Below are 17,825 nucleotides of genomic sequence, written 5' to 3' on the forward strand. Positions count from 1 at the left end.
TCTACCTATAGGAATACGACACCTATCACTGTATTCATATATAAGCTCCTTCAGTATTATCAGCAGCTCTCGCGTTTCTCAGGAGCGCATTACCCTCCTCCCTCCCCAGCTCCTCCTGTCTCAGTCAGGATTTGTTCTCGTATTATGTTGTACTTTAAAATCTTGAATTAATGATATCTGTAATACATTCATGTTGGTTCTGTACTGTTTACCTTAAAGGGATACTCCACTTTTTTTGGAAATAGGATCATTTTACAACTCCCCCAGAGTTAAACAGTTCAGTTTTACCGTTTTCGAATCCATTCAGCCGATCTCCGGGTCTACCACTTTTAGCATAGCTTAGCATAGATCATTGAATCGGACAAGACCATTAGCATCTCTCTCAAAAAAATGAATTAATTATTGTTAATAAACGTTTTAAATTTGACAATGTAGTGTGTGGTACATTGCGAACAAAGGTCAGATATTATTATATTGCATAAAAGTCTAAAAATGGCATAGCTTGTGCTTTCAATTATTTATTTTTTTAAATCGAGAATCGAATCGAACCGTGACTTTAGAATCGAAAAATGTAATCGAATCGAGGATTTGGAGAATCGTGACACCCTTAGTAATGACGTCCAGTTTAAAAGGGAATACAGTTCATCGTGATGCGTTCTGTAGGGTGCATTAGTGATCAGTCTGATAGCTTACCGGAGGAGCTGCTGGATCTGATGCAGGTGATGGAGGCGGTGCTGATGTTCTGGGTTTGTGAGGGTTCGTGGGTGTTTAGCAGCAGATCCCAAACCTCGATGTTCCCGTCCTCCTTCCCGATAAAGAAGAGCGCCGGCCGGGACAGGGACCAGTGACCGATCGTACACATGATCTTAGAGCAGGCCGACATGAGGATCGGGCCGCTCTGAAACGAGAAGTGAGACAGAATCATTCAGCACATGCTAAACTCCATCTAAAACTGATTCAAACTACTGCCAATTCTATTATAAGCAAAAGTGGTAGCACTTCACAATAAGGTTCATTAGTTAACGTATTAAAGGTCCCGAAACACACCCATTAATCTTTAAGAGAATAGAGAAACCCTTTTAGACCATGCACCGGGACCACCGACCATTTGTCCCGTCGTTAAACTAGCAAAAGTGGATTCGGACACTTGCGCTGTGCATTTTAGACCATGAGCTTAGATCGTTAAAATAGGGCCCTTAAAGAATAAGCACAGATGCTTTTGTCCGTTTGATGTGCTTGTGCCGTGACCTCACCATGACCCCTTCTTTCCAGATGGCGAAACTGAAGCTGCCCACCGTCAGGATGATGTCCTTGAAGAACGGAGAGCGGCTCACGGTGTTCACCAGAGTGTGGTGTGCGGGGAACTGATGCGTGGGTTTGGCACCTGGCAGAAAACAGACATGAACAAATAACTTTTGCCTAAAACATATAATAATAAAATCAACAAAAATAAACCATCAGATCCAAAAATGAACATTTTGTCATCGCTTACTCATGTGGTTTCAAACCTGTACGTCTTTCTTTCTTCTGTGGAACATAAAATATATTTTGAAGAATACTGAGGTTCAAAAAACATTGACAAAAAAAAAAACACTTCTTAAAATATCTTCTTTTAGAAAAAATCTACAGAGAATGCAATCCCAGAATGCACTGCGACAAGATCAGGGCAAAAATTGAGTCGAAATGTTATTTATAAATATATTTCAGTTCTGAGATGTATTGATAAAAATAGTGCAATATGATTACAAATTTACGCGTCTCATGTGCTTTGTGAGTTGAAGAAAAACTACGAATTAATTTAATCATAAAAACTGCAAAATAAAAAAAATATTTTAATAATAATCTAAATAAAAGATATACTAAAAAAGATGAAATGTTTCATTTGTTTACCTTCAGAGAATCGTGAATGTTTGATTGATTTTATTTTTACATTTATTTCAAATCAAATATTTAAACTTTTTTAGTATTTTATTTTGATTGTTTTTATTTTCAAATTATTTATTTTACATTTAAAAAAATATTTGATCTTTTTAGTAAATTTTTATTTTGACTTTATTTTCAAATTATTTTTCAAATTTAATTTATTTCAAATAAAATATTTCTTAATTTTAGTACTTGTTTTATTTAGATTGTATTAATTTAATTATCTTTAGTATTTTAAAAAAATTATCTTTTTAGTATTTTATTTTTATTGTTTTTCTATTTTGTACGCATTTTATTTTTATTGTTTTTATTTTCAAATTATTTATTTTAATTTAAATATATTTAAAATCTTTTTAGTATTAAGTGTTTGATTTTACATTTTTACGGTGAAGTTTTGTGTATGTATAATTAAAGAAAAAAACAGCAAAATCTTTCTTTTTTTTCCATTCAAACAAACATGCTTTTTTCCCTCATTGAATTTGTGCAAAATAAATAAATATTTATTCAGGTTTTTTTAACCAAAATTTTTATCAGCATGCTGTTAAATTATTGAGATAGTAACTTAAAATCTTTGGCACTTTAAGTAAATATTTTTTGTTTTAATGTCCTCATATCATGTGCTGTCACTCAAACATGGCATTCGCAACTTCGCATGGTCATGGTTATGGGTTCGATTCCCAGAAAAAGATTTATGCAATGTAATCTTCCACATTCATATGTGTAAATATAACAGTATGTATGTGACCCTGGACCACAAAACCAGTCACATGGGTCAATTTTCTGAAATTCAGACTTATACATCATCTGAAAGCTGAATAAATAATCTTTCCATTTATGTGTGTTTTGTTAGGATAGGACAATATTTGGCTGAGATACAACTATTAAACATCTGGAATCTGAGGGTGCAAAAAAATCGAAACATTGAGAAAATCTCCTTTAAAGTTGTTCATTTATGTTGGCGATTGTGCTGCACTCACTCACAGAAATACATGTTTTATATACCTGTGCGACTCGTGACAGGTGACGTGATCCAGGGTCACATATTACAATAGACAACAAGCAAATAGTGCACTGGGTGTGAAAAGCATGTGCCAAAAGGAGAAGAGATGAATGGAACAACAGGACTTACGAGAAAGAAATGACAGGCTTCATTAAATGCTCACAGTAAATGAGTTCAGACACGCTGCACTAATGAAACTTAATATCCTGTAATATTTATGGAAATCACTCTGTAATTGCCTCGGTTTACAGGTGGTTTGATCAAATTAGGTTCGATCTCTGCCAAAATCTTTCACGATGAGCTCAGTGTTTCTCTGAAAGTGATTCTGGGAAAACCACAACCAGCTCGATGAACAACGAATGATTCAGAGTTTCACAAGTCCTGATTTATTGACATTCGTCATCGTCTGAGAAGCGGCTCATTAATCACATAATTAAGTGTTGTTCTGTTTGCTGGAGATCTTGATCATCTAAAATGGTAGGTGTTTAATCTGGCTTTTATGGTGTTTTTGTCCACTGTGGAGCCTGACAGACGTGGTCAGATGAAGTTTTGTGTGGAAAAGAGTTGATTGAAGATTCTCCAAATAACATGCAAAGTATTTAGAGCTAAAATACTTATTTGAAGTCCCCCTGAGAATTTACGTTAATATTAATATACATACATTCACAAATTCCGTTAAAGGTCACATGAAATGCAGATTAACAAAATACATTTTTAAATATATTTTTATATTATATTTTTTATGTTTTATTTATAAAAAGTAATTATTTTAATTTTAAAAGTATTCAATTACATTTTTAAATTCTTTTAAATAAAATATTTTTATTTTATTTTCAAATTATTTATTTATTTATTTTAAATTATTTGGAATAAAATATGTTATCTCTTTAGTATGTTTACTTTTGTTTTTATTCTCAATTTATTTATTTATTTATTTATTTATTTTTATTTATTTCAAGTAATTTTTTTTATCTTTTTTACTGTTTCATTTTTATGATGATGAGGTTTTTTTTTCTTTCCTGAACTCCAGAAATTTGTGTTTTCTGCATGTATATAATAATGATTTTTTTTTGGATGGGTCATCAAAATATATTTTCTAACTAAATTTGTACAAAATAAATATTTATGCAGAAAGTTAATAATTCTTCACTATGAAGTTTAGTGTGGAAAAGAGCAGTGAAGATTCTCCAAACGACATTCAGGTTTGGAGCGACTCAAAGGTGAGTAAAATATGTCCTTTAATATGTATCGCTTATTAGGAGATGCTTTTTTATTTTTTATTTAAAGTGATTTAATCTTGATTTTCCTCAAGCTGGGATCCCCGGGAACAGCCGGAGGTTCAGGTTCTCGATCAAGTGAACAATTAATTAAACTCAAACTATCACTTCAAACATTTGACCTCTGAATTCAACCCCACATCTTAAATCATTCATGTTTTCATCTGAGTGTGAGTAAAAATGTGTTGTTTGGATGTTAACTTACTGAACAGTCGTCCTGAGTCGTTGTCCTTCTCCATTTTCCAGTCGGTGTAAACGAGTTCTCCGTCCTAAAAGAGACTCAATTTATCAATAGCCTAATAATCAATCATGATACATTATTCTTCAGCCATAATATAGTTGAGTGGATGGAAAGGGGTTGATGTGTGTTTTATTTGCCCGTGTAGAGATCTGCAGAAGCCCTCGAACCACAGCGTAAAAATAAATAAATAAATAACTCAAATAAAGTCGTGTCATTTCAAGATTAAAGTCGAAATATTTTCATATTTATTTATTTTAGTAAAGAAATGCGCTTGTGAAGTCGAACTGCCTCGGGCATGGATCTAATGCAGTAGCTTTTCACTTTTATCTGGGCTTGCTTTTCAACAAAAGGAAACTCTACAGGTGCTAATCCACCAACATGGCATTACCATTAGTCTTTAGGACGCCTATAGACGAGCACGAAGACACGTACGAGTGAACGTGCCACATATAGTTTGGACCAGGATAGTGTTGCTCGTCTATAGGCAACGACATATGGGTCGAGGACACTTAGCAGTAACTCTACTGTCTCCCTCTTCACCGTAAATCCTGTCTGGATACATGTTAAGTGCATTTAAAAGCCCAGATAAAAGTAGAAAGCTTCTATTATATTTAGATCAATGTCCGAGGCAGTTTGACTACACGACCGCATTTCTTTAAAAAAAAAAAAAAAAAAAAAACTGTATTCTCGTAATTTTGACTTTATTTTCAAAATATTATGACTTTATTTTTGAAATATTTTGACTTTTAGTCTCGTAATTTTAGATTAATACATTTTTTATGGATTTTTTATTTTATTTTTTCAAAGTTGCGGTTCAGGGATCTTCCATAGAGATCAGCGCCTCACCTCCGTCCCCACATATAGTTTTGTGCTGATGTTCTCCAGGGGTTTCTGCTGTTTGGCCGACGGCACCCGGAGCTGTGCGAATCCACACACTTCTTCCCGATCCGTGTCCTGTGGGGGTTTCTCACCTAGAGAGAAAACGTGTGCATTAAAGGTGAGTAGAAACTGACTGAACGCTTTTTGGAGTCGCACAATAATGCATTATTTCACCCTGACATTAAAAATCTGTCATCATGAATCAATCACGGTTCTCTTATATCAGGTAATGGTCACATGACATGCATGTAAACAAATAGAATATTTAAACTTTTTTTTAGTAAAGATAAAATATTTAGTTTTTTGAATGTTTTTGTTTTACAACTAGTTATTTCTTTTTATTCTAAAGTAAATATTTTTGTGTTTTATTTTTATTTGTTTTTATCTTATAATAATGTATTTTAATTGTGACTGACCATTTAGTTTTATATAAATAGTTTATTTATTAGGTTAATAAATTGACCTTAACAAATATTTCTGGAAGTACAAAAGTTTGAGATTGAAATGATACATTTGTAATCACTTGAAACAGACCTATGACATCGTGTCACATGCAGATTATTTAAATTTAAATGATCTCATGGATGGTCATAGTGGCACTTCGGCGCCAGGATAGGGCCCGTCATCGGTGCATGCAGCTATATTTTTGATTGATTTTATTTAAAATAATAAAATTTAAAATTATAATTTATTTCAAATAAAATATTTCCTCTTTTTAGTAATTATTTTATTTTAGATTAAAATAAACATTTTATTATTTTATTATTTATTTTAATAAATATATACATTTTTAAATTTACATTTGATGATGCTTTTTCTTTCCAGAACTCCAGAGCTTTGTTTTTGCTTCATGTATATAAAGAAAAAAAAAACACCTAAACAATTTGTTTGTATGAAAAAACATATATATCTTGTTCTAAATGAAATTTGTGCAAAATCAAGATTTGAATTGAAGGTTAATTGTGTCAGAGAGTCCGTGTTTAGTGTAAGAGTCAGTGTTTCTGCTCTTCAGTTCAACGCGAGGAATACAAAACATGAAGCTGTATACACTGAGCAACGAATCTCTTCTTGACATTGTGTTTAAACTTTGTTGGTTATAATAAAAGGATTCGCAAGCGTGCAGAAGTCTTTTGGGTTCATGTGCTCAACAGATATGTCTGTGATTGGCTACATAGCTCAACGCTGCAAAAACAGGTTGTAAATATAAACCGAATCTAAAAAAGGGCTGGTGTCTCACCGGTAACGTAGTCCACTGTATTGTCCCGAAAGCTGAACTTCAGAGGACTGTACTCGCCACTAGAGCCGATCTTTGGTAAGGAGACCTACAGTGGACAGAGTGAACCCGATTTAAAGCACTTCATATAAAACAAAGCAGCTTCACAGTAATAAACAGAAAAATAACAGAATCAATAACTTTCATTTCATTTCTGCTGTAAAGCAGCTCTAAAAAGACAATAGTATCATTATTCCCTTTGCAGTTTTATTTATTTTAATTTTAAATCAAATATTTCATCTGTTTTAGTTGCAAATTCATCTATTATGAAACAAATGATTAAAAATGATTTAAAAAACAATCATGTCATCATCCAGCACAATTCAGTTCAGTTCAATTCACTGCACTATGCCTCTAGTTATTAGCGTAACTAACAACAAAAACATAATTGTGAGTTCTAAACAAAGAATTTCGAGAGAAAATGTCAAAATTGCGATATGTATGGAAGCTTGTTTCCACCACAGAATTAAACATTTAAAAAGACAATTGCTACTTTTTCTCACAATTGCGAGTTTAAATCTCACAATTCTGACTTTATTTCTCAGAATTGCGAGATATAAACTTGCAATTTTGAGATAAAAAATAGCAATTATCTTTTAAAATGTTTAATTCTACTTCCAATGTTTAAATAAACTCGCAATTCTGACATCTTTTCTCAGTTTAATTCTCGCAATTCAGACTTTTTCCTAAGAATTACTTGTTTATGTCTCCAAATTGCATGTTATAAAGTCAGAATTGTGAGATATAAACGTGCAATTCTGAGAAAAAAGTCTGAATTGTGAGAAATAAACTGGTGATGATCCAGGGTTAAAGTCACCATAAACTGACAATTCTTATTTTTTATGGAATATTTCGGAAATTAAAGGTTTTATAGGTGCACAAATTATTGTTTTAAATTGATGTTCCTGGTAATCTTGAGTCAGAATAAGTTCCTCTCCTCTTCTCTGATGATGTGGGTGGGGCTATAACCTGTCACTCACATGAGATCAGCCAATAGCAAACCACAACCATCCAATCAATTCCTCACAGACACAATCAAGCCCCGCCCACATTTGTTCTTGTTCCAGAAGCGTTTCTCTCCGATATACGACACAATAGAGAAGAAAAGACCAGTACAACTTCACTTTCATGCCAACTTTTGTACATGTCCAACAAAACATACACATTAGAGCGATAGAGCTTTCTCACGAGTGGGTCCAAAACTCTGGAATGATCTTCCCGTCTCAATTAGATCAGCCAAATCTATAATTACTTTCAAATTTAGGCTAAAATCATAAAATCATGTCTGTTTAATGTGATTCTGTGTATTTTTATCTTTATCTGTTGACGTTTCTTCTTTATTGTGAAGCACTTTGGGCAACCCGTTTTGCATTAAACTGTGCTATATAAGAATGAATAAATGGAAATAATAATACTTTAAGCGCAGTGTGTGTGTGTGTTTGTGTGCATCACATACTCGGATAAAGGGTTTCCAGGTCAGGTTGAGGTGTTTGAATGTATTTGGGACACCATGAGGGTTTTCCGGGGGCTTTTCCTCCGATTTCTGTTTCACGTCTGTGAGGGACTGAGACACGACACGAGGAGGTCGAAGATCCCAGAATAACACACAGCTGAAACACACACACACACACATTGAGGAGTGAGTTTGATGTTAAACAAGAGCATAAACATGTGTATGTGCATCTAGTGTAGATCGCAGCACCAGTCAGGAGCACACGTGACCATCTGAACGGACATACGACTCGAGTTTTCCACTGGAATCCCGAATCTGGACACCTGAGCGAGAAATTGATGAACATAAATGTTGCAGTGTGATTTAAATTTAAATATTAAACTCTTAAATGCAAAACATGCTTTTCTTACTCAGTATTTTTGTCTTGTTTCCAGTCCAAATATCTAAAAAATGTTTAAATCAAGATGCATTTACTAGATGAGTAAAATGACATCTGATATTATGTCCTGTTTTCTGGGGGAATTAATCAAAATGAAGTGAGTTGATGCTTAAAAAAAGCAAAATGATCTGCCAATGGGGTCAGAAAGATAATCTTAATTCAAACAGAAACAACATAATTTTTCTCCATTGGCAGATCATTTTGCTTGTTTTAAGCATCAACTCACTTCATTTTGATTAATTCCCCAGAAAACAAGACTTAATATCTTATGTCATTTTACTCGTCTAGTAAATGCATCTTGATTTAAGAAATGTAGATATTTGGACTGGAAACAAGACAAAAACACTGAGAAAGAAAAGCATGTTTTACAGTGTAACCGCTATATTTTTCTGTTTTTAAACCTCGTTCACCTCGAATGTTTCTGGCAGCCACTGAATATCTGTAACCGGAGCTTTGTGTCCGTTCTCTATCCCAGACACAGCGCAGTACCGGACCACGGGAATTACACCGCTTTTGTCCTGGAAAACGAGTGTAAAAAAAAATGGGTAAATGAAAAATACTTCTATAGCATTTAGTAATCTTAATTAATGTTAACATTTACAATTTAAACATTAATTTAACAACATAAAAAGTGATAAGAAAACTAAGACGAAAAAATAAGATGATTTTTACATTTTACAGTTATACAGTATTTTACTGTAAAATTACATGAAACGTCCCATTAGGTCTATTACAGTTCTTCACTGTACAGAGTAAGGGAACTTACCAATAACTTACCAATACAGGCTTTTACCATAGCGTTTTTACAGTCTTTTACTGTTAAAATTGCAGTAATTTTTTACAATGTATCTGAATGAGCACATACCATAATCTAGTATTGTTTTTATATAAAGCTAACAATAATAACTAGAAACAGTCTTTATTTAGATGTCATCTTTACATGTGAGGATGTCATCAAAGGCAGGTTTTGTCACATTTAGCACATCTGGACACAATATGGTTCCCAAAGTATTGCTAGCAAACACACACATGCTCTTAATAACCGCAGGGTTCGTCTTCTGTAATTGTGTTAGTGTGTTTATATAAGGTATCAGTTAAACGTCAGGTCATTAAATGAGCTTTAAACAGATTGTTGGTGGTCACATGACCCGTTGTGAACTGCTGTTCGCACACATAACAGCTGTGTGTGTGTGTGACTCACTAGTTTGTTTGAGATGTTGTCACCGCCACTGCGGTTGTCCTGTAGTCTCTCCACATGTGCTGAAATATCCCATAATACCACCTGTAAACAAAACATAAGTTAGTCGATATACTGCATGTCATGAGTCGAAAGTATAACAGTGTGTTAATGTTGCAGAAGATGCACATACTTATATATTGAACATTAATATAAGCAGAACCTAATAATGTGTTTGGCTTGTTTTAGGTCTTTGTGGAGAAGAGGATTTGAAGCCATTTTAAAATCTTCATGGTCCAGATTCAACTTCATCTCTGCTGAGAGTCCATCATAAGGCAAGTGTGTTTATAGAGCACATTTCATACACGTTGGTTATTCAAAGTGCTTTACATGAAAGGGAACTACAGGCAAAGCCTTTTTTTTCATGCACTGCTCAATTTTAAGATTATAAGCTTATTTTTAAATGTCTTTCTTCAGATTAGTGTAAAGAAATTGTATTGCAATTTTATTCTAAGGAAGAAGTAAGAAATTTTATTCTTTATTTTATTGCAGTTCATCAATTTGCATCTGTAGAGTTCAAATACACTACATATCTTTAAAGAGTTTGTCCTCCACTTCAGCAGCAGTTATAAACACCAAAATTTACAGGTTTATTTCTGTCTATATTCTGAAGGTTTTTACTGAAGGGTTTGTTCATATGTCACTCACAGTGATTTATATAACATCTTATTCCTAAAACATGGTGAAAATGTGTGTTTTTCTCTGTCTGTTGACAGTATTTTCTGATTTATGGAGTGATAAAAAGAGATATCCAAATAAATCCCCTCTGTAAAAACCTTTAACTGTAATATGAATATAATATGTGTATTAATATATAATAATATTTTGAACCCGGCTTCAGATTTATGTTCTGGAATTGTATACAAATTAGTGCATGTTTAATTAAACAATGGCTCATTTGCACATTTAAACATAACATTCTGAAAAACTTGCTATACAATACTTTCTTAATGTACTCTGATTGATCAACTGGGGGAAATATGTATAACATTTAAAGTCCCCCTGTGGTGAAAATCCAGCGTTTAATGTTGTTTATGTGTCTATGTGGTGTTTTTAATCTGCTTTAAGACAAACCATGTGTAAGTTCATAAGTCGACACCATTGCTGAGTATTTCCTCCTTAAAACTGCAGTGAACCAAAGACAGTCTCAAAAACACGCTTTGAAATCGCTGGTGTTTCTGACGTCACAAACTACCTTGAAACCAATCAGATCAACGTGTGATCGTCACCCAGTGGATCTCTGAGCTGAGTGAGTGAGTGGAGGCGGGGCTCATTTGCATATTCATAGAAGCGCGCATACTAAATGAGGCAAGGGTGTCGAGTTACATTCAAGATATTTTAAGGAAACAACATTTAAATATGTAATTTTGGTGATGAAAGATGAGTTTTAAGGGATAAAATCATTGATTACAGGGGGACTTTATAATTTTTACCCTATTCATCTATAGTGTATTTCCTTTAAAATTATCATTAAATAATCAAAACAGATGCATAAGATATGGAAGCTTGTTTCCGCCACTGAATAATAAATAAATAATAATAATTGCAACTTTTTATCTTACAATTCTTACTTTTTTTCTCAGAATTGCGAGATATGAAGTCAGAATTGTGAGAAATAAAGTCGCAATTCTGAGAAATAAAGTCGCAATTGGGAGATATAAAGTCATGAATGCATGATATAAAGTCGCAATTACGTGTTATAAAGTCAGAATTGTGAGATATAAACTATTCTGAGGTAAAAAAAAAAAAAGGCCGTCTTTTTTTCCCTTAGAATTGGAATTTATATCTCACAATTTTGAGAAAAGATGTCAGAATTGCGAGATATAAACTCACAATTATGTGTTATAAAGTCAGAATTGCGAGATATAAACTCACAATTATGTGTTATAAAGTCAGAATTGCGTGATATAAAGTCGCAATTGCGAGAAATAAAGTCGCAATTCTGACTTTATAACACGAAATTGCGACTTTATTTCACGCAATTCTGACTTTATATCTCGCAATTGCGACGTTATATCTCGCAATTCTGACTTTATATCTCGCAATTCTGAGAAATAAAGTCAGAATTGCGAGATATAAAGTCAGAATTGCGAGATATAAAGTGAGATAAAAAAAATTTGAGATAAAAAGTCGCAATTATCACAAAAATTGTGAGATAAAAAGTCGCAATTATCTTTTAAAATGTTTTATTCTGTGGCAGAAACAAGCTTCCATAATAAGAGATCAGATGTACAATAAAAGAGTGGAACAGTTAAAGTCCCGTAAGTGGAAGATGAAACTGAGAGAGAAAAGAGAAGATTTCTGAGCTGATTCTGCACCTGGCCGTTTATGCAGCCGCCAGCGATGATATTCGGGTCTGACGGACAGAACTGGAAACAAAGAACATCTTCAGGACATTCAAGCTGCAACTGCAAAGCAAACAGTGGATTGAGTTCACATCTGTTCTTCTGCTCACGTTCCTGCCTCCATTACAGCGGCACACAATCAAATAAACGTTCTTAACCCTGATCACACTGCAGAATATTCTTGCCTTGTTTCCAGTCCAAATATCTAAACATTTTTAAATCAAGATGCATTTACTGGATGAGTAAAATGACATAAAATATTATGTCCTGTTTTCTGGGGAAATAAAAAAAAATTAAGTCAGGTTTTGTTTAAAACCATAATGTTTTAACTATAATATAACTATAAATAATGTTGTTTCTGTTTGAAGTAAGATTATTTTTCTGACCCCATTGGCTTAATTTTGATTAATTCCCCCGGAAAACAGGACATAATATCTTATATCATTTTACTCATCTAGTAAATGCATCTTGATTTAAGAAAGCATTTTTGCACTGCATTGTATGATTTTGCATTTTACATGCTATTTACAAACTGCAGTAAACATTATACTGGGAACTTTTGTATACGTAATATATACTGATGATGATGATGATGATGAGGATTACTTGTGGGTTTACGGGGTCAGTGAAGCTCCAGAAGAGAATGTATGACGGGTTTAACAGGAGTTTAGTGGAGTTATCGATCCGCTCCTCAAGAGACAGTCTCTCCGTCATGGCCACAGCAATCACACCTGAAAACACTCATTTATTATGCAGAATAATGGGGAAATGCAGTAAAACACACACACACACACACACACACATATTTTATCATTTTATTGTATGTCTATTTTAGTATTATTTTATTTTATTTTATTTTGCACTATGGTGTCACGTTTTGGGTTTGTTCATGTCATGTTTCCATGTCTGTCATGTAATTCCCTGTTTGTCATGTGATCCTGCCATGTGTCTTGTCATTGGTTAATTGTCTGATCATTGTTCACAGGTGTCCCTTGTCTTGTCATTAGTCTGTGTATTTAAGCTCTCATGTTTGCCATGTGTCTTTGTCAAGTATTGTTTTCTGTAGTCTGCTCATGTTCATGTTTTTATGCCACGCCATGAGACTGTTCACGTCACGTCTGCCGAGACTTTTCATGTCAAGCCATTACCCCATAGCTGCCCCCAAGAATTTTTTTTTGGGGGGGGGGGGGGGGGGGGCAGTGGGTCCCTTGATAGAACCATGGAGGCCATGCCACCATGGTACCCTAAACTGTCTAGTCCACCCTGGCCTCCTGCACAGCCTGCTCCGCCCTGGCTGCCTTGCCACAGCCCAGGTCCACCCACGCCTTGCCACGGCCCAGGTCCGTCCACCCACGCCTTGCCACAGCCCAGGTCCACCCACGCCTTGCCACGGCCCAGGTCCGTCCGCCCACGCCTTGCCACAGGCCAGTTCTGCCCACACCTTGCCACAGGCCAGGTCTGCCCACGCCTTGCCACGGCCCAGGTCCGCCCATGCCTTGCCACAGCCCAGGTCCGTCCGCCCACGCCTTGCCACAGCCCAGGTCCGTCCGCCCACGCCTTGCCACGGCCAGGTCTGCCCACACCTTGCCACAGGCCAGGTCTGCCCACGCCTTGCCACGGCCCAGGTCCGCCCATGCCTTGCCACGGCCAAGGTCCGCCCACGCCTTGCCACGGCCCAGGTCTGCCCACGCCTTGCCATGGCCTAGGTCTGCCCGCGCCATGCCACGGCCAAGGTCCGCCCACGCCATGCCATGGCCAAGGTCCGCCCACGCCATGCCATGGCCAAGGTCCGCCCACGCCATGCCATGGCCCAGGTCCGTCCGCCTGCGCCATGCCACGGCCCAGGTCCGCCCACGCCATGCCATGACCCATGTCCGTCTGCCCACGCCATGCCATGACCCATGTCCGTCCGCCCACGCCATGCCATGACCCAGGTCCGTCCGCCCACGCCTTGCCACGGCCCAGGTCCGCCCACGCCATGCCATGACCCATGTCCGTCCGCCCACGCCATGCCATGACCCAGGTCCGTCCGCCCACGCCTTGCCACGGCCCAGGTCCGCCCACGCCATGCCATGACCCATGTCCGTCCGCCCACGCCATGCCATGACCCAGGTCCGTCCGCCCACGCCATGCCACGGCCCAGGTCCGCCCACGCCATGCCATGACCCATGTCCTGTCCCCCTGCACGGGCCTGGACCACCGTCCCTCACCCAAGACCGCCACCGCTCCACCACCCTCCTGGAACATTTTTTTTTTTTTTTGGTTGTCGGGAGCCGCCCTTAGAGGGGGGGGTGTGTCTCGTTTTGGGTTTGTTCATGTCATGTTTCCATGTCTGTCATGTGATTCCCTGTTTGTCATGTGATCCTGCCATGTGTCTTGTCATTGGTTAATTGTCTGATCATTGTTCACAGGTGTCCCTTGTCTTGTCATTAGTCTGTGTATTTAAGCCCTCATGTTTGCCATGTGTCTTTGTCAAGTATTGTTTCCTGTAGTCTGCTGTCGTGTAAGTTCATGTTTTGGATTTTGTTTTCATGCCATGCCATGTTTTTGTTTCATGTTTTGTTTTAGTTATAATAAACTGCACTTGGGTTCTCATTTACACTTGCCTCCAGTGGATCCATTACATATGCCTATTTTATTTTATTATTATTTTGTTTTGTTTTGTTTTATTTTATTATTTTATTTTATTTTGCACTATGGATATTTTATTTTATTTTGCACTATGGATATTTTATTTTATTTTGTACTATGGATATTTTATTTTGCACTATGGCCATTTTACCCTAAATGATTTATTAAAGGTATGTATTATTTGTTGACTAGAACTAGAATGTGGTGGTGCTGACCGCTGATGGAGGGATGCCAGTGCACGTGACTGATGCTCTTCTCTCCGCTGAAGTGCAGGTCCATGAATGTCTGATATTCCTTCAGCTGAGTGTCAGTTTTCCCCGTCGGCACACCGTCGTCCTCACACAGGGCCGCCCAGTCGTCACAGAACACGTCTGAGATCTGATTCTGCTGCAGGGCCACTTCAAACCTGAGAGACGCCAGAGAAGTGTGTAACATTGAAAAAATGAAAAAAAAATTCTTTATATATATATATATTATTTTGATATATTTACATTTGTATTCCAAGCTTTGGCAATATTGTATTATTTACAGTCATGCCAATAAAACAATTTTGAATTTGAATTTGAGAAAAACCAGAACCAAATTGTATGGCATTACCAAATTCAGAGAACAGAGAAGTGAGCTGAGAATAACACAGAAGACGTTCAGCTTGTTGACTGACCTTGTCGCTACAGATGTGACGAAGTTCTTCAGGTCTTCTGACTGCAGGTGTTGCTCTTTCTCCTCAGGACTGAACTCTCGGGGCTCGAACTGCGTCCACATGTTCTTCGGGGATTTCCTGTAACACGTAACTATCTCTCAGCGCATCATGCCAATCATAGAACATGTAGACAATGTGAGTGTGTTGAGGTGTGTGTACCACAGTGTTTGCGTGGACGAGTCTGTGGTGTCTCTGCAGGCCTGAGTGCTCGTGTCACTCTCCATCCGTGTGATACTGAAGCTCTTGTCCTCATATGAGGGACACTCCACGTATCCTCCACTCCAGTCAGAGAAACGCACCGGAGTATGCCGCTTCATTCGACAGATCTTATACCTGAGCTGGAGACACTTTTCACTTTAACACCACTTTATTTACAAAAACATATAACAAAAAGCAGCAAGGAGGAGCGCAATGGATTTAAAAAACAGAGTCTCAAGACGTGAAATAGCATCTTAGAAACGCAAACAAAAAATATATATAAAAGGTTTCTCCTATTTTTCGGGCAGCCACTAACCTAACCCTAACCCCAACATCATTAAATTTTCCTTTTGAGAGAGAGAGTGAGAGTAAGAGAGTGTGTGTGTGTGAGAGAGAGAGAGTGAGTGAGAGAGAGACACAGACAGTGAGAGAGAGAGAGAGAGAGAGAGAGAGAGAGAGAGAGAGAGAGAGAGACACTAAAGGCTGTTATAAGTATCTCTTACTCTGGGTCTGGCCTGTGTGAGCGACTCGTCCTCGATCTCCTGTTCACTCCCCAGAGAGATCCACGGATGAGACTCGGGAGTCTCCGGCTCGATCACCTGCTCCTCTTCATCCTTCATCAGCTCCTCATCATCAGCAGCCTGTGTCCTGGGCTCGCTCACCTTCATCATGTTCTCTTTGGCCTCTACTGTGAGCACCAGATAGAAGCACTGTCCGTATGTGAAGTCTCTGTCGAACACCAGCAGGAGTTCATCTTCAGGGTATTCCTGCAGAAAAACAACAAGTATTGTGTCTTTGTTACACATGTTACATGTACTTACCGTAGTAATAACAGTAAATCATGCATAATTACATGCAACTAACCCTCAACCAAACCCTAATCCTACCCTAACCCTATAGTAAGTACATGTAGTTAATTAATATTACGCAGTACTTAAATATATAATTACACTGTAACAATGACACCTTAAAATAAAGTGCAACCATGAACAGTAAAGAATAGAAGGAACACTGCAAAACATGCTTTTCTTACTCAGTATTTTTGTCTCGTTTCCAGTCCAAATATCTCACATTTCTTAAATCAAGATGCATTTACTAGATGAGTAAAATTATATAAGATATTAAGTCCTGTTTTCTGGGGAAATTAATCAAAATTAAGTGAGTTGATGCTTAAAAAAAGCAACATTATCTGCCAATGGGGAGAAAAATAATCTTAATTCACACAGAAACAACATTATTTTTCTGACCCCATTGATCAGATCATTTAGCTTTCTTTAAGCAAAAACTCACTTAATTTTTTTATATATTGTTTTATCAGAAAACTAGATAGAATTTCTACTGTCATTTCATTTCATCTAGTAAATGCATCTTGATTTTAGATATTTGGACTGGAAACAAGACAAAAATACTCAGTAAGAAAAGCGCTTTTTGCAGTAAATAGAGTTGCTTTCAGCTTCTGAACCAGACTGCTCATCTTCAGCTCGTGAACCGGTTCAGCATGTGTGTGTGAATCTCACCAGCACGATCTGTTTGACGGGGCTGAAGTCGGACACGGCCGCTCTGGTCTTCATGTCTTGTACGATGTCTTCCTTTCTCAGCAGCTTGTAAGGATTTTCTCCGGTTACATCCTCATCCGCCCGGCAACCAAACAGCTCCTGAGTGACAGAGGTCAGGACCAGCGGGAAGATGTGTTCGGGATGACCTGTGGGGGAAGGAGTCACTGAGATCAGGTTTATAGAAGTAATACTGAACTATGAAATTGAAATTCAGCAGTTTTATTGCAAAATTGGCTGTATTATAAGCAGGGTGTCTACAGATATGAACAAGTTAAATTTAAGACTTTTTAAGACCTTTTTAATGCCACTTTGAATGAAATTTAAGACCAAACCTGTGATGGAAATACACATTATATTACATGCGTATATATTAGGGGTGTAACAGTTCACAAAATTCACGGTTCAGTTCGATACGATACACTTGTGTCATGGTTCGGTTTGGTACGGTACGTTTTTGATACAGCATAAAGAAATAAATGCCAGAGAAATTTCCTTGATTTAAATTTTTTATTCTTTTTTATATTAAAACTAACATCATAAAGTATGATTTTTTTTTTACTTTGAGCAATTCTATAGCTATAATTGACTCTTCTTAGGAGCATATAAAACAAAACAGCTCCTTGGAAAAAATGAAATGTCATATTGTAGTAGTTATAAACAAAGGTTTATTTTA

At 36.8% G+C, this 17,825-nt stretch overlaps 1 protein-coding gene across 1 annotated transcript in view; it reads right to left on the reverse strand.

Annotated features, from left to right (window-relative positions):
- Positions 1 to 17,825, reverse strand: part of dnai3 (dynein axonemal intermediate chain 3) — a 30,224-nt gene that overhangs the window by 7,374 nt on the left and 5,025 nt on the right. Inside the window, exons 3-18 of the mRNA XM_084428520.1 lie at positions 17,114 to 17,298; positions 16,100 to 16,363; positions 15,558 to 15,736; positions 15,360 to 15,476; positions 14,914 to 15,104; positions 12,674 to 12,798; positions 12,041 to 12,130; positions 9,687 to 9,767; positions 8,896 to 9,003; positions 8,296 to 8,369; positions 8,050 to 8,203; positions 6,558 to 6,642; positions 5,288 to 5,412; positions 4,406 to 4,469; positions 1,254 to 1,384; positions 694 to 898 (exon numbers count right to left, since the gene is read on the reverse strand). Of these exons, the coding sequence (XP_084284646.1) occupies positions 694 to 898; positions 1,254 to 1,384; positions 4,406 to 4,469; positions 5,288 to 5,412; positions 6,558 to 6,642; positions 8,050 to 8,203; positions 8,296 to 8,369; positions 8,896 to 9,003; positions 9,687 to 9,767; positions 12,041 to 12,130; positions 12,674 to 12,798; positions 14,914 to 15,104; positions 15,360 to 15,476; positions 15,558 to 15,736; positions 16,100 to 16,363; positions 17,114 to 17,298 (2,178 nt within the window). The remainder of the gene's footprint in view (positions 1 to 693; positions 899 to 1,253; positions 1,385 to 4,405; positions 4,470 to 5,287; positions 5,413 to 6,557; positions 6,643 to 8,049; positions 8,204 to 8,295; positions 8,370 to 8,895; positions 9,004 to 9,686; positions 9,768 to 12,040; positions 12,131 to 12,673; positions 12,799 to 14,913; positions 15,105 to 15,359; positions 15,477 to 15,557; positions 15,737 to 16,099; positions 16,364 to 17,113; positions 17,299 to 17,825) is intronic.

Source organism: Rutilus rutilus (genome assembly GCF_951802725.1).
Source record: "Rutilus rutilus genome assembly, chromosome: 13".
NCBI lineage: Eukaryota > Metazoa > Chordata > Actinopteri > Cypriniformes > Leuciscidae > Rutilus > Rutilus rutilus.